Source organism: Callorhinus ursinus, unplaced genomic scaffold, assembly GCF_003265705.2.
Source record: "Callorhinus ursinus isolate GAN/ISIS: 27379988/994484 unplaced genomic scaffold, GSC_fseal_2.0 scaffold71, whole genome shotgun sequence".
Classification (NCBI taxonomy): Eukaryota; Metazoa; Chordata; class Mammalia; order Carnivora; family Otariidae; genus Callorhinus; species Callorhinus ursinus.
The window spans coordinates 2,105,244-2,129,483 of record NW_027397133.1 but is presented as its reverse complement, the minus strand read 5'-3'; the positions used below and the strand labels follow the sequence as shown (position 1 = coordinate 2,129,483).

Sequence of the window (24,240 nt, the reverse complement as noted above, 5' to 3'; positions counted from 1 at the left end):
GGGAGGGGGCTGACGCATCTCCTCATTGATGAACAAGGTAGGGTTTACTCTGCCCCGCCACCTTAGCGGCCAATGAGAGCTTTAGGGGGCGTGGCTTCTCCCTGCGCTAGCCGATTGGCCCTCAACTCTGTCAATCCTAATCTTGAGGCCCCAGAGTTAGCGGGGAGAGAGGAGGGTGGAAGGGGGGGGAAAGGGAGCGTGGGGGACGTGTGGTTGCCCAAAGAAGTCTTAAGAATTTTGCAATCCGCCTCAGCAAGGAGGCCTGGGTAAAGGGAGGGGCCAGGAGGCGTTGGGAACCGACCCAGGATTTCCGGGAACCCCTTTACCAGTTCAGTCTCGGCGGAGGAGCCGGGCCTAAAAAGTGACGCCACGCCCCCACAAGGAGAGTTTGCATATTTATGAGGAAACGTCGAGATCTTTGGAGGACCTGGCCGTCTAGAGGGACCAGAACGCCTTGTTCTAGCGCGTTTCCGTTTCCGCTAGGATATTGGCGGTTGGTGAGCATCATGGCAACCGTGGTAAGTGCTGGCGTGGGGAGAGCTGAGGAGCGAACCCGCACTCCCGAGACTGAGCGGGAAGGGTGCTGGGGGTCCGGACCCCTGGGTCTGAGGGAGGAGAGGGCCTGGGGGCCAGGACTCCCGGGTCTGAGGGAGGAGAGGGCCTGGGGGCCAGGACTCCCGGGTCTGAGGGAGGAGGGGCCTGGGGCCCCAGGCTCCTGCGTCTGAGGGTTGAGGAGGCTGTGGGTGAAGATTCCTGCATCTGAGGGAGGAGGAGGCTGGGGGCGAGGACTCCTGGGTCTGAGGAGGAGTAAAGGGGCTGGTATCCTGGAATCCTGGATTCAGGTGGTATTCAAGGTGTCAGTGGTGCGATCTTCCAGTCCTCTGGGCACAATTAGCAGCCAGTTCTGCAGACTTTTGCCCTAAAGTTTGATGAGGATTGTAGTATCTTGCGCTTCAAGCCATTCAGGGGCCTTGGGTTGTTGATGGTATGAATGGCACCTGAGTACAGGAGGAAGCTCAGGTGAGGACCTGCCCTGTGTGCTTGAGAGTGTGAAATTGCTTCGCTTTGAGCCACACACAAAAGTGTTGAGAACCTGGAGGGTGTCTTTGGGGAAGGGGACCTGGCTGGGGGTCCAGAGGCTGGGGATCTTGTCATGGGATTGTTTGGGCCATTTTCATATTTCAGCACCTAATAGTGCGGATGCTCAGTAGGTTATCACTTGAATGTTTGAATGAATGAATGAATGAATGAGCTCTGTAAAGGAGAGACCGGGTACAGTGGCCCCGGCACTTGCTTGAGAAACATCTGAATGAAGAAGGGATGGGGCCTTAGTTTGGGGGTTGAATTGGGCTTCCGGCTACCTTGGTTCCCATAGTGACCCTGGTCAGGATGAGGAGGGGTGGGGGCGATAGTTACTGGTGTGGGGGATGGGTTGGAATTTGAGTCTGTGGCTGCTGCCATGGCAAAGGGCGTGGATTGGGGAGCAGAAGCAGAAGAAGAAAGGTAATGGCACACTCCTGAGACCCAATTCCCATGGACATTGATGAAGTATTGGAAGTTTGAGGGGATAGTGGGTGCCGAGTTTTAAAATGACCTCTGCTTCCATGGGGTCAGTGGGCAGCACAGCGTAGGGGAGGCTTCTGGTGAAAAGGAAGGCCTCGTAGGAGGCAGGTCTGTTTGTGTTGGGATTGCTCAAGAGTTGGGATTTCTGGATCCATGCCCATTTATTGCCACAAACAGGGTCTGATAGGATGTGTCGCGATGTGTAGGGGTATGTTCTGAGTCTTCTGATGGTGTTTGGGACCAGTGTCCACTGCTCTTGGTTCTAGCCTTTTATGAGAGGATAGGTGGGAGAGAAGCTTGTGACCATGTGGTGGCTATGGTCTAAACTCCAGAGACGAGGCTTCCACTGGGTTGGATGCTTTCCTCTCCTCTCCTGGTGGAAGAAGAGAGACCTGTGGGAGGGAAGAAGGGCTGGGGGCAGGTGACCAAGGGACTGGGTCAGCAGGCTGGCTGCTTAGGCTTTCCTTTCTTTTACTAGAAATCGTGAGGGGCACCTGACTCAGTCAGTGGAGAGCAGGTGACTCTTGATCTCAGGGTCATGAGTTGAAGCCCCACGTTGGGTGTAGAGATTCCTTACAGAAATAAACTTAGAAAGAAAGAAATTGTGAAATACTCCAGTGTCAGGTAATAATACAGCCTAGGACCCACCACCCAGATTTTTTTTTAACAGCCTTATTGAGATATAATTCACATACCATACAATTTTTTTTTAAGATTTTTTTTTTATTTATTCATTTGGTAGAGAGACATAGCGAGAGAGGGAACACAAGTAGGGAGAATGGGAGAGAGAGACGCAGGCTTCCCGCCGAGCAGGGAGCCCGACACGGGGCTCGATCCCAGGACCCTGAGATCATGACCTGAGCCGAAGGCAGACGCTCAACGACTGAGCCACCCAGGCGCCCCTCACATACCATACAATTTACCCATTTAAAGTGTACAGTTTAGGGGAGCCTGGGTGGCTCAGTCAGTTAGGCGTCTGCCTTTGGCTCAGGTCATGATCCTGGGGTCCTGGGATCGAGTCCCACATCAGGCTCCCTGCTCGGCGGGGAGTGTGCTTCTCCCTCTCCCTCTCCACATGTGTGCTCTCTCAAATAAATAAATAAATAAATAAATCTTAAAAAAAAATAAAGTGTATAGTTCAGTGACTTTTAGTATGTTCACAGTTGTGCAACTGTCCGCTCAATCAGTTTTAGGACATCTTGATCCTCCCAAGAGGGAAACCCTGTAGGTAGCTCTTGGCCATCATCCCCTACTCCTCTCATACCCCCTCGCCCTAGGCCACCACCAGTGTACTTCCTGTCTCTATGAATTTACTTATCCTGGGCATTTCATGTCAGTGAAATCATACTATATGTGACCTTTTGTGTCCACTTTCTTTCACTTCGCATGATGTTTTCAAGGTGCATCCACACTACAGCATATGTTGGAACTTTCTTTTTATGGCTGAATAATATCCCAAGTGTGGACATAACCATGTTTTGCTTATCCATTCATCCGTTGATGGACATTTTGGATTTTCCCACCTTTTGGCTTTTGTGAATAATGCTGCTGTGAACACTTGTGTGAACCTTCTGGGGGTTCTCGAATTGTCCCAGGGGGTACTTCTCTCTCTCCCCTATATGAGAAGAAATGGTGGCTGGCTCCTCTTTTCAGAGAGCTGGGGACACCAGAGGACTCAGTCCCTGCTTGTTGAATCAACTCAGACATCATTCATCCAAACCCCAAATGTTGAACCCCAAGTGAACAAGCAAGATGTGGGCTGTGCCCTTCATGGGACTCCCATCCACTGGAGCCGAGAGCACTGATCGGACAGTCTCCCTCCTAAATGTGAGATTACACGGGGAGATCAGGCTCCCAAGGGAGACCTTTCATTCTGTCCAGACATCCAGAGACCCTGGAACGAGTCAGGCTGGGCAGAGGCCAGGGAGGGCCTGTCTTCATGAGCGTCGCTTGATCTCATTCAGTGAGGGAGGCGGGGAGAGCAGGCTGGGCTCTGGGACATGCGCATGCAAAGGCCTAGTGACAGAGATTCGGGCAGCGCGGTATAAGGGGGCTGGGCATTTGGGGGCCAAGCATTGGTGTCTGTCCTTCCAATCATGGGAGCTGGGAGTTCTTCTTCTTCCTTCACCAAATAATTCCTGGGCACCAAATAATGTGCTAGGCCCTGGGGACAGAACTGTAAATGAGACAGACGCAGTCCTTGTCTTTCTGGGACTCAGTGTACTGGGGTCAACCAACCGGTATTAGCTGGTGACAAACGAGAAGGGTGGGAGTGACGGATGTTTGGGCTCTTGGCCCACCTGTGGGGAAAACGAATGGAGAGGACTGCCTCCCGGGACGTGGGCGGGAGGGACAGAGGAGGAGGTGATGAAAACTGGGATCATCTGACTCTTCTGACATGTCTTCATCCGCTCCCAGACGGCCACAACCAAGGTCCCAGAGATCCGAGATGTGACGAGGATTGAGCGTATCGGTGAGTGAGCACGTCCAGACCCTGCCTGCCCACAACAGAGCCAGCCTGCCCAGGAGCCCTGATGTTTGCTGAGTGCCTGCTGGGCTTGGCCCAGAACTGACTGTCCCATGCACTCAGCACACACCGTGGCATCAGCTCGATGAGGGCAGGGACGAGGTCTGGCTCATTTCTGGCTGTGCGCTAAACAGATAACCAGCAGACGCATGAGTTCGTGACTGCCAAGTGCTCACAGCCATCCCGGGAGATGCACATAGCGACTCGGGATGTGTTTTAGCCGAGGAAACCGAGACTCAGAGCAGTCAAGCCACTGGTCCCGGCTCACACATGGAGTAGGCTGTGAATCCAGGAGCACGAAGTTGGGGTGTAGTGGGCCAGAAGGGTGTAGCCTCCACAAAGAGCTTTACCTGCGTGAGGAGACTGTACTCGTTCGTGCACATTCGTGCACTCCGTGCCTACAAGAGAGGCCCTGAAGTAAAGAGCTTGTGGCTAGGAACATGGGTTCTGGAGGCCCGCTGCTGGGGACCACTTCCGTTGCAAGAGGCTAGTTGCTTTTGGTGTCCTTATCTGCAAAATGGGGCCAAGGTGGTTCACCTCACCAGGTGATATAAGATTCCATAAGGTCAGGGCATATAAAGCCCTTAAAGTGCAGAGGCCAACACTGTTTCAGCTATCAGAGGGCCAGGTGCTGTTGGAGCTGAGGACCCCCTAGACACTAACTGCACCCAGTACCTGGCCTCAGGGTGCTTACAATCTAGCGCTGGGGTCAGCAAATCTTTTCTTAAAGGGCCAGACGGTAAACTCTTCTCTGTGGAAAATACTCAGTTCTCCTGTTGCAGTGTGAAAACAGCCACAAGCAGTGTGTAAGGGAATGGGCGTGGCGGTGTGCCGATAAAACTTTCTTTGCAAAAACAAGTGACTGGCCCACAGGCTATAGTTTGCCCCAGCCCCGGTCCAGTGTGAAACATTGAAATCCTATGTCTTTACCTCTTGCTGGGCTGTGTGGTCATGGGCAAGGGGCCTGACCTCTCTGGGCTCCTTCCTCAACTTCATGTCGGTGAGGGCCTGAGGAGGTTATTGAACCCCAGAAGCACTCTGGGGTGGTAATAGCTAGCACTCTGTTTCTCAGGGTTACGTGGAATGAAGTAAGAATCTGTGAGGCCCCTTAGGCTATAAACGTAAAGTAATTGTGATCGTTAGCTGTCACAGTTAGATCCTGATCTGATGATGTGGTTAACCAGATCTCAGTGATTCTGGGCCACTATGCTGTAGCCTAAGGGCAGCTCCAGTTTATTAAGCATTTACCCCAACCAGCCATCCTCCCAGTGAGGTAGAGACTCGGACCCCCCCATCTGACCAAGGAGGAAACCAGGGCTGAGAGACGAAGTCCCTTTCCTCTGGCCACACATTATCCCGAGCTGGCTGGTAACTGTGTCTTCTGGTTCTTTCCCCTGACACAGGCGCACACTCCCACATCCGGGGGCTGGGGCTGGACGATGCCTTGGAGCCACGGCAGGTAGGGCTGAGGGCGGTGGGGTGGGAAGGCTGATCCAGGGAGGCCTCAGGCACGGGGTCCCCAGGGCCACAGGGCCCCAGGGAGTGTAGGGTCTCCCAGACCTTTGGCTACCTATCTATAAAATTTAACCACATGTAGAGCTTTATTAGTTTTATTTTTATTTATTTATATATATATATTTTTGGGGGGGTGCAAAATGGTGGTTTATTAAAGCATGGGGACAGGACCCGTGGACAGGAAGAGTGGCTGCCCCGAGCTTTATTAGTTTAAAAAAAAACTGGGGTGGAAAAGGTTTTTGGGTTTTTGTTTTTGTTTTTGTTTTTGTTTTTTTTTAGCTTTTTCCTGAAGTCCTAGCCAACAGCATGCCCTTTTGTCTCCCTGGCCTGGTTGGAGGTGGGGGAAGTGGGGGTGGCAGCCCAGTAGGAAGTCCCCTGATGTGCTCTCACCTCCCACCCCACAGGCTTCCCAGGGCATGGTGGGGCAGCTGGCAGCCCGACGGGCAGCTGGTGTTGTACTGGAGATGATCCGGGAAGGGAAGATCGCGGGGCGGGCAGTGCTCATCGCTGGCCAGCCGGGTACCGGGAAGACAGCCATCGCCATGGGTAAGAAGCTTCTCGGGGCAGGAGCTCTTCTACCAGACAATCCTTACTGTGTAAACCCAGGTTGGGTTCAGCCACATTTAACAGATAGCCGCAAATGGCAGGGGCGTAAACACTCTGGTTCATTCTCTTACATAGAAGCATCTGAACGTAGGCCACCTAGGGCTTGTTGAGCAGTTCCGTAAAGTATTCTGCCGTCCCACCTCAACATCTCTGTACTTGCTTCCAAGTCAGGGTCACCTCATGTTCCAAGAGGGTTGCCTAAGCTCCAGCCTCCCATCCATACTCTCATGTAGGAGGAAGGAGAAAGGCATCTTGCAGTGATTGTGTACCTCCCTCCCTTTAAAGGTAGCTCCCTTTAAGCAGCAGTCTTGGGACTCCCACACACTTTTGCTTATCTTATTAGCCAGAACTTAATCGTATCCTAACATTCTGCTGCGACGTGATGAGACATTAGCACATTTCTTTTTTAAGATTTTATTTATTTGACAGAGAGAGACACGGCAAGAGAAGGAACACAAGCAGGGGGAGTGGGAGAGGGAGAAGCAGGCCTCCCGCCGAGCAGGGAGCCAGATGTGGGGCTCGATCCCAGGACCCTGGGATCATGACCCGAGCCGAAGGCAGATGCTTAACGACTGAGCCACCCAGGCGCCCCACATTTCTTGTTTTAATGTGGACCGTTGCTTCTTTAGTGAACTGGGGGTCCTGGGCCAAACACTGGGGACACTTAGATGAGTAAGACCAAAGCCTTGACTTTAGGGAGTTTCTAGTCTTGGGGACACAGTTCCTTCCAGGGTGGTGTGTGCTGTAATGGACAGAGGAGACTCCTGACCCTAATGAGGGAGCAGGGAGGGATGCAGTGACAGTTATCAGGAGAGCCCTCCCAGATAAGTCAGGTCCTGAGCCAAGACTTGGAGGGTGTCTGGGAGTCTCCAGGGCAGACGATAGGGAATGGGATTGCCCGGCACAGAGTGTGGCCCACGTCTGTAAAGGGGGCCAGGAAGAGTCCCCACCTCACACTGGTTGGAAGGGTTCAGTGACTTCCTGTCTGTGAGACTTGGCGTGGTGCTTGGAGTGACCGCAGGATCAGCCCCGCTGTCTGCTAGCCAACCCCAGACCAGACAGAAGACCCGTCCCTGGGCTGGTTCCCAGTCATGTGACAGGTTCATGGTTGAGCACCAGTGCCTGCCTGCCGCCCCCAGATCGCTTCTCTGCAGGGTGCCTCCCACGCCAGCACTTGTTCTGTTGTGGTCCCCATTCTACAGAGAGACAAACAGGCTTGGAGCAGACAAGGCTTCTCAGGATCACACGGTGCTAAGCGGTGGAGCCAGGATCCGAACTTAGGTGGTCTGGCTTTGGAGCCACCACCCTTGACTTTTTTTTTTTTTAAGATTTTATTTATTTATTTGACAGAGAGAGACAGCGAGAGAGGGAACACAAGCAGGGAGGGTGGGAGAGGGAGAAGCAGGCTTCCCACCGAGCAGGGAGCCCAATGCAGGGCTCAATCCCAGGACCCTGGGACCGTGACCTGAGCCGAAGGCCGACGCTTAACAACAGAGCCAGCCAGGCGCCCCACCCTTGACTGTTTCAACTCGCTTTGTGCCTCTACTCCTGCTCATTACCCCCGAGCCTGGAGGCTGAACAGCTCCTAGAGGTTGGGAGACAGGCGTGGCAAGATTATAGGGTCATGAAGTTGGCCCTCTGGGCAGCATGGGGTTCGAAACCAGGCCTCCCTACGCAGCCCGCCGTCCCTAGCTTTCTCCGCGTCTCCGCGTCTGCCCCCAGCGCTGAGCCCATCTCAACTACGCTCCTTCCCGAGGAGGGAGAGAGCTGGTTTGCCCCAGAGTAGGTGTTGCCTGGTGCCAGGCTGCGCCCACCTACCCAGACCACCTGTTCCCCAGGCATGGCACAGGCCCTGGGCCCTGACACCCCGTTCACAGCCATCGCGGGCAGTGAGATCTTCTCGCTGGAGATGAGCAAGACAGAGGCGCTGACACAGGCCTTCCGGCGGTCTATTGGCGTTCGCATCAAGTAAGCACAGGACCCAGCGCAGGGGGTGGGGCCAGCTCCCAGCGGCCTCGGGATGACCCCTGCCCTATTGGACTTGTTCTCTGCCCGAGGGCTCATGGGAGTTAGCCATTCCCGAGGGCCCAGGCATTGGGCTCCCCGCTCACACCTGTTCTCTGCCTAGGGAGGAGACTGAGATCATTGAAGGGGAGGTGGTGGAGATCCAGATTGACCGGCCAGCGACAGGCACGGTGAGTCTGCTGTGAGCCCGGGCCCCCTCCAGGACTGGAGGGTGGGGCGGCAGAGTCCGCGGAATGTGTGAGCTACACGTTGGGAGCCCTCTATGTGCCTACAGTGGGCGGGGGGGTCGGTAGAGTGACAGTTTATCCACTTTCGAGCGATACCGTGAGCAGTTGAAACCAAGTGGTGTCATGATAGAGAAGGTCTGGAAGTTTCTCACAGTTCATTCTATTTTTTTTTTAACTTTTATTTAAGTAATGTCTACGCCCAACATGGGGCTCGAACTCACAATCCCCAGATCGAGAGTCGCATGCTCTTCCCACTGAGCCGGTCAGGCACCCCCTCTTAACAGTTAATTCTTTTTTTGGTGCAAAATGGTGGTTTCATCAAAGCATGGGGACAGGCTCTGTGGGCAGAAAGAGCTGCTGAACTCTCTCACAGTTAATTCTTAAAGGTCAGGCTTAAGAACCTGTTCCGTGAGATTTTATGCAGCTTAGCACTAAAAGGCATTTCCTATCCAGCTTACGTGGTCGTTGTGATTCGCTCCCTTTTTTTTTTTTAAGCTGAGAATAAAAACATCCTCATAAAATAAAACAGATGTAAAGAAGTACGTAAAATAATCGTGTGGTTAGTAAGTTATTATAAAGCAAATCCCCTTAGAACCACAATCAAGATAAAAAAGTAGAACTTTGCCCGGCCCCCAACCCCTGGTAGCCCCACATCTGCTTCCCATGTCCGTGGATTTGCCGGTTCTGGGCGGTTCTTACACACGGGGTCCTGCAGCAGGGGACTTGCCGCGGCTGGCTTCTCTCACCTGGTGCCGGGGTCTCCAGGCTGTGCTTTTCTCCGTCTGTAATTCTCCTTTACACGTCACGTTGTAGTTGGTGGTAACATGCCAAATAATGGAAAGCTTAAACATGCTTCAAGCCTGTTGACGTCACGCTGAGTCACCTTCTGTTCCTGTGTCTAGTCCCATGGACACAATCCTCTTCTTCCATTTGCTCGTCATTCTCAATGGAAATAGGTTTCAGATGCATGATTGCATTGACTTGCAATTTTTTTTTTTTTTTAAGATTTTATTCATTTATTTGAGAGAGTGAGCAAGAGAGGTAGAGCACGAGCCGGGGGGTGGGGGCGGAGGGAGAGGGAGCAGCAGACGCCCCGATGAGCAGGGAGCCTGACGACAGGCTCGGTCCCAGGACCTTGGGATCATGACTGAGCAGAAGGCAGATGCCCAACTGACTGAGCCCTCCAGGCGCCCCTCAACTTGCACTTTCAACCCCTGTCCACAGTCTCCTAAATTAGTCCCATCCATCGGCAATTATGTTTTGAATTTTAAAAATATGGTAGGAGAATATTTAAACATAGAGAAAGCCACTCCCAAGATAGTTCTTTTATTGTGTTTTTTTATTTTATTTTATTTATTTTTTTAAAGATTTTATTTATTTATTCATGGGAGACAGAGGGACAGAGAGAGAGAAGCAGAGGGAGAAGCAGGCTCCCAAGGAGCAGGGAGCCCGAGGCAGGGCTCGATCCCAGGACCCTGGGATCATGACCTGAGCCGAAGGCAGACGCTTAACCGTCTGAGCCACCCAGCTGCCCCGGTGTTTTTTTATTTTAAAGTAAATTCTACCCCCAACATGGGGCTGGAACTCAACAACCCTCAGATCAAGAGTCGCATGCTCCTCTGACTGAGCCAGTCAGGCGTCCACCCCCCACAAAATAGTTTTGATTTTATTTTATTTATCTTTTTATTTTTTTTAAGTAGGATCCACGCCCAGCATGGAGCCCAAGGTGGGGCTCGAACTCACGACCCTGAAATCAAAACCTGAGCTGAGATCAAGAGTCAGACACTTAACTGACTGAGCCACCCAGGCACCCCCCAAGATAGTTCTTTAAGTTAGATTTCTATTACAGAAGAAATCCATGGCTGCATCCTCCCTTCCAAAATGTAAAACCAGGAGTGCCTGCCTGGCTCAGTCGGTGGAGTGTGCTTCATCTCCAGGGTCATGAGTTTGAGCCCCACCTTGGGTGTAGAGATTACTTAAATAAATAAATAAATGTATAAAAAATACACAGGGCTCTAAGGTAGGCAAGCTGACCCTCAAGACCACAGAGATGGAGACCATATACGACCTTGGCACCAAGATGATTGAATCCCTGACCAAGGACAAAGTCCAGGCCGGGTGAGTGGCAGGGGGCCACACTGGGTGGCCAAGGTGGGGGATCTTGGGCCCTTTTCCTGTCCTCACTCCCACCCTCCTTTCCCCCCCACCCCCGCCACCTGCAGGGATGTGATCACCATTGACAAGGCCACGGGCAAGATCTCCAAGCTGGGTCGCTCCTTCACACGTGCTCGAGACTATGATGCCATGGGCTCTCAGGTGGGCCCGGGCTCTGGGGGTCCCCGTGCTCCAGGCACCAGGATGTTTGCATCTCCTCCATCACCCCCATGGCTCAGAGGGTCTGGATCCTCCAGTCACCCCAACCCCATGTCCCTGGCACTCCTGGTTCTTCCCTGTACCCTCTGGGACAGCCAGGGCCCTTCAACTTGGCCCGTTTGCTCATGGTTTCCGAGGTCCTCCGGGAACCCCCAATCCTGCAGTGCTCTTGCATCCCCTAGTGATGACTACTCTTGGACCTGGGGTTTCTGGATTCTCAGCTCCATTCCAAGGAGTCCGGAGTCCGATCTCCCCCTACACAGGCCTCTTTGAGCTCTCTTTCATGCTCTTCTCTGCCCTTATCTCTTCCTCCTTCCCCCACCCCGGCTCCATAGACCAAGTTCGTGCAGTGCCCAGATGGAGAGCTCCAGAAACGCAAGGAGGTGGTCCACACCGTGTCCCTGCATGAGATTGATGTCATCAATTCCCGCACCCAGGGCTTCCTGGCTCTCTTCTCAGGTGAGACCCCTCAGACTGGTGCTCTGTGCAACCCCCCTTCCTCGCCCTCTAGCACAACCCCCTGGTTCGTCTCTCCCACTCTGTTGCGGTCAGTCCCTCTCTCGGGTGGTCCAGCGGGGGCCTGCATGTCCTGCCCTCTCTTCTTCCTGGGTTCCCTGTCTCTGGTCCTCCTTCTCTCTGGGATGTTTGGGACTCCCACCCCTTCTGTCCCTTTGCCACTCCAGTCTTGGTCTCTCTTCCCTCTGTCCCTGGTGTCCTGTCTTTCTCTATCTTTGTCCACCCGCCGGCCCTGGGTCCCTGTCTCCTGCCTGATCCTCCCCGCGCCACCCCTGCCTCCCTCAGGCGACACAGGGGAGATCAAGTCAGAAGTCCGAGAGCAGATCAATGCCAAGGTGGCTGAATGGCGTGAGGAGGGCAAGGCAGAGATCATCCCTGGGGTGAGTACTGGGGCATGGCCGGGGCGGGCGGTTTGTGGTGGTGGGAAATAGGAGGAGAGAGTCTCAGGTGGTGGGTTTGACATACTCCCCAACGGCTCTCAGGTGCTGTTTATCGACGAGGTCCACATGCTGGACATTGAAAGCTTCTCCTTCCTCAATCGGGCCCTGGAGAGTGACATGGCGCCAGTCCTCATCATGGCCACCAACCGTGGCATCACCCGGTAAGCCAGCTGCTGGCCCCCTTAAAGGCCTCTGGGAAAATGGGATGCTCCAGGCGGTGGGTATAGGCACAGGGTAACCAGGGCATGTTTGTGGAGCTCCCTGCTAGGAAGGGTATGGGCTTAGGTGTTGCAGCAAGGCTACCCCCAAGTACCGGGGCCCAGACAGAAGGCTGTGCTTCTCCCTCAGACAAGGTAGGCAGATGCTCAGGGCGGGTAGGCAGGCAGCTCTGCTCCATAAGAACGCTGAGGGACCATGTTCTTTCTGTCTTTGTTCCCGGAACCCCTGAGGCTACAGTTCCCAAACCGTGTGCCGAGGCATCCCAGCATGCTGCAGAAGACACAGAGTGCTGTGGAATGGTTTAAGTTTCTGAGGGATGCACAGAGATGTGTGTTGGACACTGCATAAATCACTACGCTTAGTTCACTTTGCCCTAACCCACTTTACAGAACAGAGCTTAATATTACTTTTGGCTGAAGAATGCCTGGGAAACATTCCCGAGCCGTGAAGCGCCCCAGGTTCTGGTAAAGCTTGGGAACCTCTGCTTTGGGGTGTTGCCAGCACCCCTCGCCCTGTTGTCCCGGCTGGCCTTCTCTGCCTCATCTGTGTATGGGCGGACAGGGAGGAGGAAGTGGGGGGTAAACAGCCCCCGGGAGGCTGAGGCCCGTCATCACTGCAGGGGGCAAATGGGCAGGTTGTTCCTGGCTTGTTTCCCGGGTGAGCCGCTTAGACACTTAAAATAAGCTCGGGAGGTGGCTATTGTCTAAGCCCCATGTTACAGATGAGGACAGCTAGGCCCCATGACGTGCACGGAGAAGGTGTCAGGGCCAGAGTTGGATCTCTGAACCGGGATGGGGAGAGACCAGCCGAGGGCGGGGCGCCTCCCGGGCCAGGCCACAAACCCAAGTCACTCCTCGTTATCTGCACATCATGTATTTGGGAGTCTGCATCTTCTCACGATCATTGATTTGTAAACCCCCCCCCGCCCCCCGCCAATCAGTACTGGCGACACTCTGGTGCTCTGGTGCAGACGTGCGCGGAGAGGCAGCACATTTGAGTCGCCCGATATGGACACTCCAAACCAAGGTCTTGCAAGGTGACACCCTGCCTGCCTTCTGGTTTCAGCTCACCTGCTGTAAATGAGTGTCCTTTTCCTGATCTGTTTAGTGTCTCATTTGCCACATTTTATGCTTTTTATTGGGGATTTCGTGTCTAAAGGGGCCCGTCGCTGTCCAGTGTCCCCAAGCAAAAGCCTGGGGTGGCTGCGCCTTATAGAGAAAGTGCGTCTGTGTTAGATGAGCTTCATTCAGGCTTGATGTAGACTGTGAGCCGTTAGCCATGAGTTCAAAGGGGGTGAGTCCATGACGTTTGTTAAATAAGATGTCTTTAAATAGAAACACGTAGAACCAAGTTATATGTTGGTTGGTTGACAAAAATACTGTGATCAGAGGCTCACAAGAACTTAACCATGTACGTCCCCGAGAAGCGGTGGTGCATCCTTTGCTGCTGAGCGTTTGCCCCACTTTATAGAACGTAAATACCATGAATAACGAGAATCCACTCTATGTCCCAGGCCCTGTGCTGGGCCGGATGCGGCAGGGAATAGCACCGGCCGTCTTCTCCCTCTGGAGCTCTGCGTCGCGCAGGGGAGTGGGACCTTGATTCAGTAATCCCAGATAGAGATGCCTAGCTAAAACCAAGCCAGCCCTGTGGGGGAGTGACGCAGCGGGGGGGCGGCTGCACCGTCGGTGGTGATAGCAGCCATGAGCTGAAGGTTAAATGGTATTTGCCCAGTGAGTGGGCTGTGGTGGGGGTGGAGAGGAGAGGAAATGGACAGGTGGTTCTGGGAGCATCTCCCTGACAGCCCTCCTTACCCCCTCCTCCCCAGGATCCGGGGTACCAGCTACCAGAGCCCCCATGGCATCCCCATCGACCTGCTGGACCGACTGCTCATCGTCTCCACCTCTCCCTACAGTGAGAAGGACACAAAACAGATCCTCCGCATCCGGTATGGGCAGAGCCACTGGTGTTCTGGGGCAGGTCCAGGCTGCGGGCCTGTGAGGCGGGGCTGGCACCCACCCTGTTTGGCAAGTGGGGGCAGCAAGGTCTGAGGGGGAAGGTGTCTGGGTCTGCAGGAGGTAGGGCTGGGCTGCACATCCAAGTAATGGCCTCTGATCTGGGGGTGGGGAAAGAGCCCTGGCTGGGGAGGGTCTGGGGGCCCAGGCTGCAGGGCCAGCCTGTGCCTCAGTGGCCCTTCTTGCTCAGCGTTCTGTGGTTCTGAGGACATAGACTCCACATGTCCCCCAGGATGTCCCACAGTGCCCCGGGGAGAAGGGCCGGCCAGGCGCCCTGGCCGACACCCCCATCCCCCACCCCCGCACCTGCCCACAGGTGTGAGGAGGAAGACGTAGAAATGAGCGAGGATGCCTACACGGTGCTGACACGTATTGGGTTGGAGACCTCGCTGCGCTACGCCATCCAGCTCATCACGGCTGCCAGCCTAGTGTGCCGGAAACGCAAGGTCAGCCAGTGAGCCCTCAGGGCCAGCCCAAGTGAGTGAGTGAGTGCCCCACTCACTGCTCCAAGAGCTCGGGGTGCATTGTTGGATTTAGTCCTGGAACGGGTTTTCAAGGGCCGGAAACTTGGGTCTGTGGAGTTTATACCTGTATTTCCTGGCCTGACACATAGTAGGTGCTTCATAGATGTCTGTCAGCTCCAAGTTAATGCCATCCAGTCCGTCTTCCAGATGAAGAAACCCAGGACTGGAGGGGTTGGGCCCTCAGCCGGGAGGTGGCCAAGGCAGGATTCGAACCCAGGCAGTCTGGCTCCAGAGTCCCCATCCTGACCCACCTCCCAGAGAGGGGGCCCCACTGAGGTCTGGCCATCCCCTGTCAGGGCACGGAAGTGCAGGTGGATGACATCAAACGGGTCTACTCGCTCTTTCTGGACGAGTCGCGCTCCACGCAGTACATGAAGGAGTACCAGGATGCCTTTCTTTTCAACGAGCTCAGTGAGTGTCCCCTGCTGCGCCTGTCCCCAGGGTCACCCACCCCGGAGGGCAGGCGGGTATCTGATCTGGAGATCTCAGGCCCTGCCCCCTGGGCCACACTGACCACCTGGCCTTCCTTCTCCCCACAGAAGGTGAAACCATGGACACCTCCTGAGCTGTCACCCTCTCCCCACCCCACCCCACCCTGTTTTCTACTAGAGTTCTGACGCTGTAACTTTGTATAAAATGGTTCTGAAACTGGACCCATTCTCTCTGTCTCTTTTTTTTTTTTTTAGAGAGAGAGAGCTCACGGATCGGTGGGGGTGGGGTGGCAGTGCGGGCAGAGGGAGAGGGAGAAAGAGAATCTTAAGCGGGCTCCAGGACACCCAGCGTGGAGTCCAATGCAGAGCTATTCCCATGGCCCTGAGATCATGATGACCTGAGCCGAAATCAAGAGCCAGACACTTAACGGACTGAGCCACCCAGGCGTCCCTGAAACTGGACCCATTGTGTGTGTGTGTGTGTGTGTGTGTGTGTGTGTGTGTGTACACGCGTACATGCACCTTGAGCCTGACAAAAGACAACCTGAGTGCAGTTTGAGAAGCCTTTATTATTAGGAGGGGAGGAAAGAAGCATCTGCTGGCTCCAGGAGTTGGGGTGTGTGTGGGGGGAATCCTTAGAGGAACAGGAGGCCCGGGAGTGGGGGGCGGTCACAGGCCAAGGGTTGGGCTCTGGGACCCCCACAGTCGGAGTTGCTGAGGCGGCAGGGCCCGCAGCGACAGCTGAGGGCCACAGGGAAGGAGACCATGGGATCCACGCCAGGCGGGCATCCAGGGAGCCGGATGGAGGCAAAGCGCAGCTCGTGGTACGTGCACACCGGCTGGGGCACAGGCGGCAGGACGGCCGGCAGCACTCGCACCTGTGGGCCAGGGGGTGGGGGATGGGGGGTGCAAGGCTATCCACCTGTGGTCAGGGCCCCCCCCCCCGCCGAGCTCCCCCGCTGCCCTCCACAGGTCGCAGACTCAGGTGTCCAGCAGACCCCCTGTGCTCTCCCTCCCTCCCACATGCCCAGCTCAGACTCCCCAGTTCCCCAGCCCCTGCCCAGGGGGCAGGCCACCCTTCCATGCCGGCTGCCGCTTCCCATCTGATGTGGGCCCGGCCCTGAGTAACCCACCCGGAGCTGAGGTGGTGGCAGCACCTGTTCCCACTCCAGCAGGGCTGCCCCCCCCCCCTCCCCCGAGCTCACCAGGCTGGGGCAGTAGCCGGCACAGATGGTGGTGGTGAAGGTGATACAGACCGGGCAGGCCTCGTTCTCGGCAGCCAGGGTGGCGTTGATGGGCCGGCACAGCGGCCGTAGTGGCCCCCTGGATGCCCACACCCCACCCACGTTCAGCAGCAGCCACAGCAGCAGCCCCTGGGACAAGGCCAGAGTCTCAGGGCCAGCCAGACCCTTCTACCCTGAGCCCTTGCCCTCCCATCCCCCACACAGACACCTTCGGGACCCAGCTCCCCTGCCTGACATCTTCCATTCGGGACCATCCCTTCCACTTTGATCCCCTGTTCCAGTACTCAGGAGTCCCAGGTGCTCCCAACACTGCAGATTCCTACCCTCGGGCCCTGCTCCACCTGCTGCCCTCCTGGCGGGAAGCCTGCTGGCCGTCCACACCCTTCTAGAAGGAAGCCTCCTTCATCAGGTCACAGGACTCTCCCTCTTTGTGCTAGCTGTGGCCTGGATGGAGTTGCACGGTGCCTAGGGGCGTCTTACAGTCTTACCTGGAGCATCTCCATTCTCAGTGCCTCCCCTATCGTGTTTACCTGGTCTTATACTTGCAGGCTGTGGGGGCGGCAAGGCCACTGGGGGTGGCGGCATGATGGGGTAACCTGGACACTAATCTTTCCGGGGGCGAGAAGCAGAAAAGGTCAGGGAGGTGTGCAGGAGTGGCTCTGTGGAGTGCCCCTTACCCCCACTCCCTGAGTGGCTCCCACACCAAGAAGCGGGAGACGCCCAAGGTGAACCTGACTTCACGGACTCAATCCTCAAGTGCTAGCCAAGTCGTGCTGCCGTCACAGGGAATAGGCTACAGGGAGCCCTTGGCCTTGCCCCCGGCGGTGTAGCCTCGCCTCTGCCCATCACGGTGGGAGCTAGGGGAAGGCTGAAGGTCGCCCCTTCTAAGGACCCTCGAATGGTGATCCCCTGAGCCCTCAGCCCCCCTCCATCTGCCATAGACTGAAAACCACCGTGCCAGTCTAACCTCCTCTGGGGGGCGTGGCTTCAATATTGGATTCTGTGCCCAGAGGCGGGGTTCCACCTGCACGCAGACGGGCCTCCCTTCCACGAGTGATTCAGCGGGAGCCGCATCTCCCCCACACTCAGGCCCCCAGAGCCGAACCCAGCAATGGGCATGGTTTAGGCTATTTAATTCTGTCGTGGACTAAGAAGCTCCGCCCCCTCTGTCGCAGAGGGCGTGTCCCGCCCGCGAGCCCACAGCCCCAAGGTACGTTTTCCCGGCTCAGCTCCCACCTCCCTCCCCGACCGGGACAACCCTGCGGTCAAGTGTGGGATTCGCCCCGCCCACTGGGCCCTGGCCTCCGTCTCGCTCCCACGGCATGGGCGGGGTTCCCGACCTTACCCCGCCCCGTGTGCCCCCTGAGGCCGTGCTCTCGGCTCGGCCCGCGCCCGGGGGGCGTGCCCGGGGCGGGGCTGGCGCTGCCGGCTCACGGAGGGGCAGGCTTCATGCTGCCGTAGCTGGAGTTCTCAGTGCCATAGGCCTGCGGCACGCTGTAGATCCCCGACATCGGCTTGAAGTGGGGGCCGCTCCAGGGCAGCTCCAGCGGGCAGAAACGGTCGAGTCGGAGGAGCGGGTGCAGCGGGGGTCTGTAGGACTCCTGAGCCAGAGACAACGCCCCGTGGTGTGGCACGGCTGTCGTCCCCGGATGGACATGGGGCACGCGCATCCCTGGCGGCCGAGAGGGGCGCGGCCAGGGTGGCCTCTGTGGGTCATGGCCCCAGGCCTGAGGCGCCTTCTCAGAGCTCCAGTAGGTCCGCGAGTCCTTGCGGGGATATCCAGACAACTCCTTCCTCTTGGTGAGGGAGGCAGGAGAGGGAAGACCCAGTTGGATCCTAGGGACAGGGCTGAGGTTCAGACCCCGCGTTCTGAGGAGCCTGTAGACCTGAACTCCTGCGTTTCGGGGCAAGAACACATTTGTAGGATTCGGGGACCCCTCAGGAAGGATGGGGGCTGGGGACTCCTAACCTGGATTCCTGGATCCCGAGGTCCTTAAGGGCCTGGAATCTGGAGTTTTCGAATCCTTGGGAAAGAGTATCTGGGAACCAAAGTAGGCCCCGCCCTAGACCCTTAGGGCCCTGCCCCTGGCCCCGAACCCCTTCTTGGGCAAGCGGCAGGTTTCATATTCCTGAGAGTCGACACTAAGGATACCTGGGTGCTAAAAAAAAAAAAACAAAGGTGCGGTTTGGGGTCTGAACTTCTGGTTCTTGAGCGTGCGGGAGCTGAAGGCTGAGGCTCCTGAGTCGGACAAGGGGGAGCCGACACCCGGGTTCGGCGTCGCACCGGCCTATGCTGGGGGCGGTGCCGAGCGAGGACCCAGGCTCACTTTGGGTAGGCCCGGAAGTCCTTGGCTGAGGTGGTCAGATAGAGCTGATGACGGTCCAAGACGCCCTGGTCAGATACCGTGAAAGACCGGCCGGCCAGCTCGGGGTTCTTTGTCCAGGCGATTAAAGCCTGAGGAGGATCCGGGAAGGACAGAATGAGCTAGAAAGAGGTTTCATACCGCACTGTAGGCCCTGGGTCCCAGACTCAGGATCCCTTCTCCTTCGACCCAACAGCCCTCACACCCGCCCCCAGAATCCGAATCCTTCCCGACCAGTCGCAAGCCAGCGCACTTTAGCTTCGCTCCCCAAATCAGAACCCTTATTAGGGTTACTCCAAAATCCAAACGTGCGGGTCATCGGACACAAAGCCCAGCCCCCAACCACAAAAACAAAACAAAACAAAACAAAACCTTCCCAGCTCCGCCCCCAGACTCCTGGCTTCCACCTCCCGCCACTGGAATTCAGCCGCACGTCCCGCAACCGGTCCCCTTAGCTCATCCCCTCGGGGAAAGCCTAGCCCCGCCTCCCGACCTGGGCTCGGAAAGTTCAAGACCCGCCCCCACGTACCGTCCGCCGCCGAGCTCGGACCCGGGCCTCAGAACTCCCTCCCAGCCCCGCCCCAGGATTCACTGGTTGTGGCCCCAGCCTCAGAGGTGGGATTTCGGTCTCCAACCCCCTCCTTCTCCTGACCCTACCTCAGAAGGTCCAAGCTCCACTCCCAGACTCTCTAACCTGATTCCGTCCCAGACCTTTTGGCCACGACCCCAGACTCAAAATTCTCCACCCCAGGGTCTCCTAGCCTGGTCCCTAGCTTCAGAGCCCCTCCCGTCCCGCCCCAGGCGCTATGAGCTCTGTCCCACGGCGGCAGCGGGTCTTCTCCGCTACCTGGGAAGGGCCTCCGCGAAGGTGCTCCGCAAGCTCCAGGGGCTGGGGCCCGACGTAGAAGGTGGGGCGCTGCTGATCCGGGTCGGGCCAGCCCGTGTACTGCGCCCTGGTCTCGCTGCACTGGTGCTTTGTGATCAGCGGGAGGCGCCAGCCGCGGTGTCTGAGCTGCGGGAAGGCGACGCGGGGATCCACTGTGAGGGCGCGCGGTACTCCAGGGCGAGCCCCTGCTCCGTCCCCTGCGGACCTCTGCATCCCAGAACCTTACCTTTTCTTCTAAATCCTTGATCCCCACAGTCCGCGTGGGGTCCGAAGGCTCTGGGGCCCTGGGCTGTGCGTAGGGCCCGCCGTGGGTCTTAGGCACGTAAGCCGAGCCAGAGGTTGTCTCCCATCTGCTGATGACCTCGTCAAAATCCCAGATGTGCAAATCCTGCTGTGCGGCCGGCGGCAGGGGCTCCGCGACCGTGGACTGGGGAGAAGGACGTCAGCTAAAACGGTTCAAGTCCAGCCCGCGAGCCCTGATCTCTCCCAGTCGGTCCCCAACCCTTTGCTCCCTCCAGGTCCACGCATCCAGGTTCCCCGGCCCCTCTTCTTTCAGACCCAGGACTCGGGGACCCTCCTCCTTCAGTCAGAGAGGAGTCCACGCCCCGAATCCACTTTTCTCTCAGCAGGTGTCTGGACCTCCAGGCCTCTCCTGCAGGCACGGGAGCCTGGGCCCCCAGTCCCCTCCTGGCCAGGAACCTAGCGTCCTCTCACCTGCACAGTGGGCGGGGGAAAGGGCACAGACGGGATAAGGCGGTGGGCGACACCACTACTGCTGAGATGCCCGTTGGGCCAGGAGCCAGGCACCTCGGTCCCAGAGACTGGGGGCCATGGGGGACCGTAGCGCAGAGCCAGGGCCCGACCCGCCATGGTCCCACCCCTGAGGGGTAGCCACGCAGGGGCAGGCTTGTTGTTGCTGTTGCCCCAGGTAACAGAACCCGCCCCCCCCCGCCCCCGAACTCAGCCAATGGAAGGCCTGCAGGTGTGCGGATGGTTGGATAGAGAAAGAGACCCCAGCACAGAGGGACAGGGACTTTGAGGGAAGGGCACAGAAACTCAGAAAAATGGGGGAGGGGAGTCCCAGAGAGAGAGAGAAAGGGAGAGAAGGGCAGAAAGAGGGAGGCGGGAGGAAGGGGGAAGAGAAGCTCAGAGTTGCAGGGAATTTTAGAGACACAGAGACTCCAGGTTGGGGGAGACAGAGACCCAGAGGGGGAGGAGGACAGAGACCACCCACCGCCATCAGGGAATCCATGAGAAACAGCCCCCTTTCCTACAGGGTCCCAACTCTCTTAGCCCCCTCCTCCCTCTGCCAGTCCTGCCTACCTCAGGGGTAACGATTTCCAGACTTCCCCAGGGCTCTCCCTCCCTCCCTCCCTGTGTGCGCTGAAGGAGTCAGCCCGGGGCTTGGGCTTCGTCTGTCCTGCCTGCCTTTGATTTGGTTGAAAACTTCCACCTGGATATGGGGGTGGGTGACGAGGGAGAGACCCACAGACACATACACGGGGAAATACTTAGCAAAAAGAGAGGGGAGGGGATGTCGAAAGAGCTTTGATGAGAAAGAAAGACAAGAACGGGTGAGAGACAGTGAATGAGAAACACAGAGCTACTGACCCAGGGACAAGAGACAGAGAGGGAGGTGACAAAAAAGAGTGGGAACCACAGACCTAGAAACACAGCGACGTAGAAACAAAGGCAGCCAGACCCAGCCCAGCCCTGCCACCCCTACCCTTCCCAGGGGCCCAGTCTGTGTTGGCGGCGGGGGATGGGGGATGTCTATGGTTTCAGTCTTTAGCCTAAAGCTGGTTCTAAAAGAATGTGTGTGTGTGTGTGTGCGCGCGCGCGCGCGCGCGCTGGCAACCGGCTTAAGATATGGACTGGTGATACATGAAGGGGTATCCTGAAGGTGTGGGGTCTGCCCCTGACTTCCCTTGTCACTTCCTTGCCTTAAAGACATTTTGGTCAAGCCTCTGCCTTCTCAGCTCCCACTAGCTCATCCCACTAACCCATTCTTCAGATGGGGAAAACTGAGGCTACCTTCTGCAGCCTGGCCCCTGGTCCTACTGAACCCCTCATTTAGGCCTCTGGGGCCATTTCTCCTTTTGGATTTTCCTGGCCCACTCAAAGCCTATCACTGTCCACATGACCCCTGATCCTAGCCTGGAGTCAGGTCAATTGGTCAGAACCTTATGCCATACTCAATGTTGACAATTCTAAGGTCTATTTCTTTCCCAATATGGGGTAAAAGTTGGGACAGAAAAGGAGGCAGAAACCTGACACCAACTCCCCAACAGTGTTAAATTACTCTCTAGCATCCTGACCTCTTATCATTCAACCTTGCTTGTGCTCCTTCTGTGATGGGTAGCTCACTGCCTCAAAACAGAACATTCTAAGCCAACACTCGCCGCATATGACCAAGTAAGATTTCTCATTCAAATCCCAGCCCACAGCTAGTTGCTTACGTGTCCGTTTTTACACTCCCCCACCCACTTCTTGACATATCACTTCCTTGTCATTCTCTCCAGGGTGAGCAAGATGTCCTCTGAAATCAAGTGGTTAGCAACTTAGAAGCTGAGGTTCCTCTGATGGTTAAATCCACCAGAGTTGATCTGAAAAATTGTGTATTAGTGTTGATAAACAGTAGACACTCAGAAAATACTGGATATTATCATCATCATCACCCTCAAGTTCATCCAGAAGAACTCCTATTCATCCTTCAAAACCCCATTTGGTTTCACCACCTCTCTTGCATCGATTTAGCTCTCCAACTCAGAAAGCTGTGATTTTGTGACCATTTCACAAGTTCCCAAACCGAGGCCCAGAGCAGCCAGGCCGCCCCTGAGGTCCCTCAGCATCCAGCTGTCTTCTTCCTCTGCCTGCCCAGTTCCTGAGCATGGGCCTCAGGCCCGACCAGTCCGGCTGAGGAGTGTACAGACGCACGCAGTGTCAATTCGAATCCATCGCCAGCCTACACGGCCCTGGGCATCAGCGGTCAATGCCCGCACGTAGGACTGCTTGGCCTTACACTCAGACACCCAGTGCCTCCGGTCCACACCCCGGCACCCACCCCCACCCCCACCAGGGCCATTTTCCTCGGTGGCGCTGTCAGCCTTGCAGCGGGTCTCAAAGAAGTACTGGCGGAGGGGGCTGCCTCCAGCTGCAGGAACCTCGCCCAGCACCTCCACCTCACGCCCACGCAGGTCCACAGCTGTCCGTCGGTCTGTCACCCAACCGCTGACCGCATCACACACAGCCAGCTCTCCCCGGCGACTTGCTGGTGCTGTCTCACTCACCCCTCGCCGACTGCGGTTGGCGGGGCTGCCTGCTGGCTCCCCAAAGGCCCCGGCCTCCAGCAGGAAGAGTAGAGGGGGCCCAGCGGGGGCACCCCTAGACAGGACTACTCGGGGGGACAGGAGGTCCCACTCAGGGGCTAGAAATGGGGGCAGTGGTAAGGGTGGGGGATGGGGCTCCATTGGGACACTGGGGAGAAGGAATAGAAGGAGGATGGGGAGGGAGCAGGAGGGGCTGGGGAGCATCTCGCTGAGCACCTAGAGGATAGAGAGGGAAGCCGGGGTTAGAGATGAGGATAAAAACTTAGTGGGGGAGGGGGGCAGAGGTTGGGAACTCCAGGGGGACCTGAATTCCAGAACCAGGGGGAGGCCCTTGTTCTAGAACCTTGGAAGGACCTTATATTCTAGGACTTAGATAACACCCAACTTCTAGATTAATCATAATTATTTCACTACTATTGCTAATAATAGCCAACAAGCCAGCAAATGGAGAAATACTGGCTCAGAGAGGTGAGCCAGATCACACAGCCAGCAAATGCCAGAGTAGGACTTGAGCCCTGTCAGAGCAACTCCCCCCTGCATCCTACCCCTACCTACAACCCTGAGGGACCCGAAGTCCTACAGCCTAGAGGAGGTTTGAGGTTCCAAAATTCTGAAAAAATCCATGTTCTGGTATCCTAGCAAGACCCAAGTTCAGCTCAAAACTGCCGCTGAGAAGGCAAGACATTTCCTCTCCTGTGTGGGGCCTCAGTTTCCCTGTCCAAGAAATAAACCAGGGGGGACACCGGGGTGGCTGAGTTGGTTAAGCGTCCGTCTGCCTTTGGCTCAAGTCATGATCCCAGGGTCCTGGGATTGAGTCCTCCCTCAGGCTCCCTGCTCAGCGGGGAGCCTGCTTCTCCGTCTGCCTGCCACTCCCCCGACTTGTGCTGGCTCACTCTCTCTGACAAGTAAATAAATAAAATCTTAAAAAAAAAAAAATGAACCAGGGGCTGGGAGATAGTGGTGAGGGTGTGGATCCTACAGTTTCTCTGCAATATTCTGGAAGTCTGTGGTTCTGGGAAAGTGGTGTGGAGAGAAGTGGGAAGCAGCAGGTGGTTACCAGACCTGTCAGCACCTCCTCCACCTCCAGGCTCCAGTGCTGGGGGCCCCCAGGCTCTGGGGTGCCCCTGTGGGGGACACAGGTGGTCCCCTCTTTCCTGACATCTCGGGAGAGGCAAGGGGCAGCCACCTAGGGGAAAAAGGGAACAGGCAGGTTGTGTGGGCAAGTGGGGGAGGGAACCTGAGCGCTCCCCTTCCCAGGATTCCTCTTAAAGTGTAGGGTACCCAAGAGGCAAGGCCGCGCCCCCTTCCCGGAGGCCCCTTCCTTGACCAGGTGATGGCTCCTGGCTGGGATGGGAAGCAGATGGGGGAGGTGAAGGGAGAGGCGGGTGGGGGGGGGGGGGAGGGGGCGGGGGGATAGAGGAGGCTGGAAAAGATTAC

General features: G+C 56.5%; 4 protein-coding genes across 5 annotated transcripts in view; 1 reads left to right on the top strand and 3 right to left on the bottom strand.

The window, feature by feature from the left end:
• Window positions 1-191: 191 nt before the first annotated feature.
• RUVBL2 (RuvB like AAA ATPase 2) lies at window positions 192-15,203 on the top strand. The gene is made up of 15 exons (XM_025849644.2): window positions 192-518; window positions 3,982-4,036; window positions 5,494-5,549; window positions 6,010-6,151; window positions 8,050-8,179; window positions 8,340-8,406; window positions 10,475-10,581; window positions 10,686-10,779; window positions 11,172-11,295; window positions 11,638-11,732; window positions 11,835-11,953; window positions 13,840-13,959; window positions 14,343-14,472; window positions 14,847-14,961; window positions 15,090-15,203. The coding sequence occupies exons 1-15, from the start codon at window positions 399-401 to the stop codon at window positions 15,113-15,115; spliced, it is 1,500 nt and encodes a 499-aa protein (XP_025705429.1). The 5' UTR covers window positions 192-398; the 3' UTR covers window positions 15,116-15,203.
• A 337-nt stretch (window positions 15,204-15,540) lies between these two features.
• Window positions 15,541-17,549, bottom strand: LHB (luteinizing hormone subunit beta). The gene is made up of 4 exons (XM_073886556.1): window positions 17,517-17,549; window positions 17,193-17,372; window positions 16,187-16,354; window positions 15,541-15,859 (listed from the first exon to the last, which is right to left on the bottom strand). The coding sequence occupies exons 1-4, from the start codon at window positions 17,547-17,549 to the stop codon at window positions 15,617-15,619; spliced, it is 624 nt and encodes a 207-aa protein (XP_073742657.1). The 3' UTR covers window positions 15,541-15,616.
• SAXO3 (stabilizer of axonemal microtubules 3) lies at window positions 16,216-20,352 on the bottom strand. Its single transcript, XM_073886540.1, has 6 exons — window positions 20,189-20,352; window positions 19,701-19,901; window positions 19,436-19,600; window positions 18,553-18,680; window positions 17,571-18,061; window positions 16,216-16,354 (listed from the first exon to the last, which is right to left on the bottom strand). The coding sequence occupies exons 1-5, from the start codon at window positions 20,342-20,344 to the stop codon at window positions 17,656-17,658; spliced, it is 1,056 nt and encodes a 351-aa protein (XP_073742641.1). The 5' UTR covers window positions 20,345-20,352; the 3' UTR covers window positions 16,216-16,354; window positions 17,571-17,655.
• Window positions 20,353-22,049: 1,697 nt separating this feature from the next.
• The window catches only part of NTF4 (neurotrophin 4), a 3,214-nt gene continuing 1,023 nt past the window's right edge, over window positions 22,050-24,240 (bottom strand). For both annotated transcript variants that reach the window (XM_025849766.2, XM_073886604.1), the window contains exons 2-3: window positions 23,866-23,989; window positions 22,050-23,019 (exon numbers count right to left, since the gene is read on the bottom strand). In XM_025849766.2, the coding sequence (XP_025705551.1) occupies window positions 22,372-23,007 (636 nt within the window). In that variant the 5' untranslated portion in view covers window positions 23,008-23,019; window positions 23,866-23,989 and the 3' untranslated portion in view covers window positions 22,050-22,371. The remainder of the gene's footprint in view (window positions 23,020-23,865; window positions 23,990-24,240) is intronic.

Coding starts and splice junctions, on each gene's coding strand:
- SAXO3 (XM_073886540.1), bottom strand. CDS start 20,344: ATGGCGGGTCGGGCCCTGGCTCTGCGCTACGGTCCCCCATGGCCCCCA. Junction 19,601..19,700: donor TCAAGGATTTAGAAGAAAAG/GTAAGGTTCTGG, acceptor GCCTTCCCGCAG/CTCAGACACCGCGGCTGGCG. Junction 18,062..18,552: donor GACTTCCGGGCCTACCCAAA/GTGAGCCTGGGT, acceptor CCCTGTCCCTAG/GATCCAACTGGGTCTTCCCT.
- RUVBL2 (XM_025849644.2), top strand. CDS start 399: ATGAGGAAACGTCGAGATCTTTGGAGGACCTGGCCGTCTAGAGGGACC. Junction 11,733..11,834: donor AGGCAGAGATCATCCCTGGG/GTGAGTACTGGG, acceptor AACGGCTCTCAG/GTGCTGTTTATCGACGAGGT. Junction 11,954..13,839: donor ACCAACCGTGGCATCACCCG/GTAAGCCAGCTG, acceptor CCTCCTCCCCAG/GATCCGGGGTACCAGCTACC.
- LHB (XM_073886556.1), bottom strand. CDS start 17,549: ATGCCGTGGGAGCGAGACGGAGGCCAGGGCCCA. Junction 17,373..17,516: donor GAGACGGAGGCCAGGGCCCA/GTGGGCGGGGCG, acceptor GGAGCTTCTTAG/TCCACGACAGAATTAAATAG. Junction 16,355..17,192: donor AGCCACGCCCCCCAGAGGAG/GTTAGACTGGCA, acceptor GCCTTGTCCCAG/GGGCTGCTGCTGTGGCTGCT.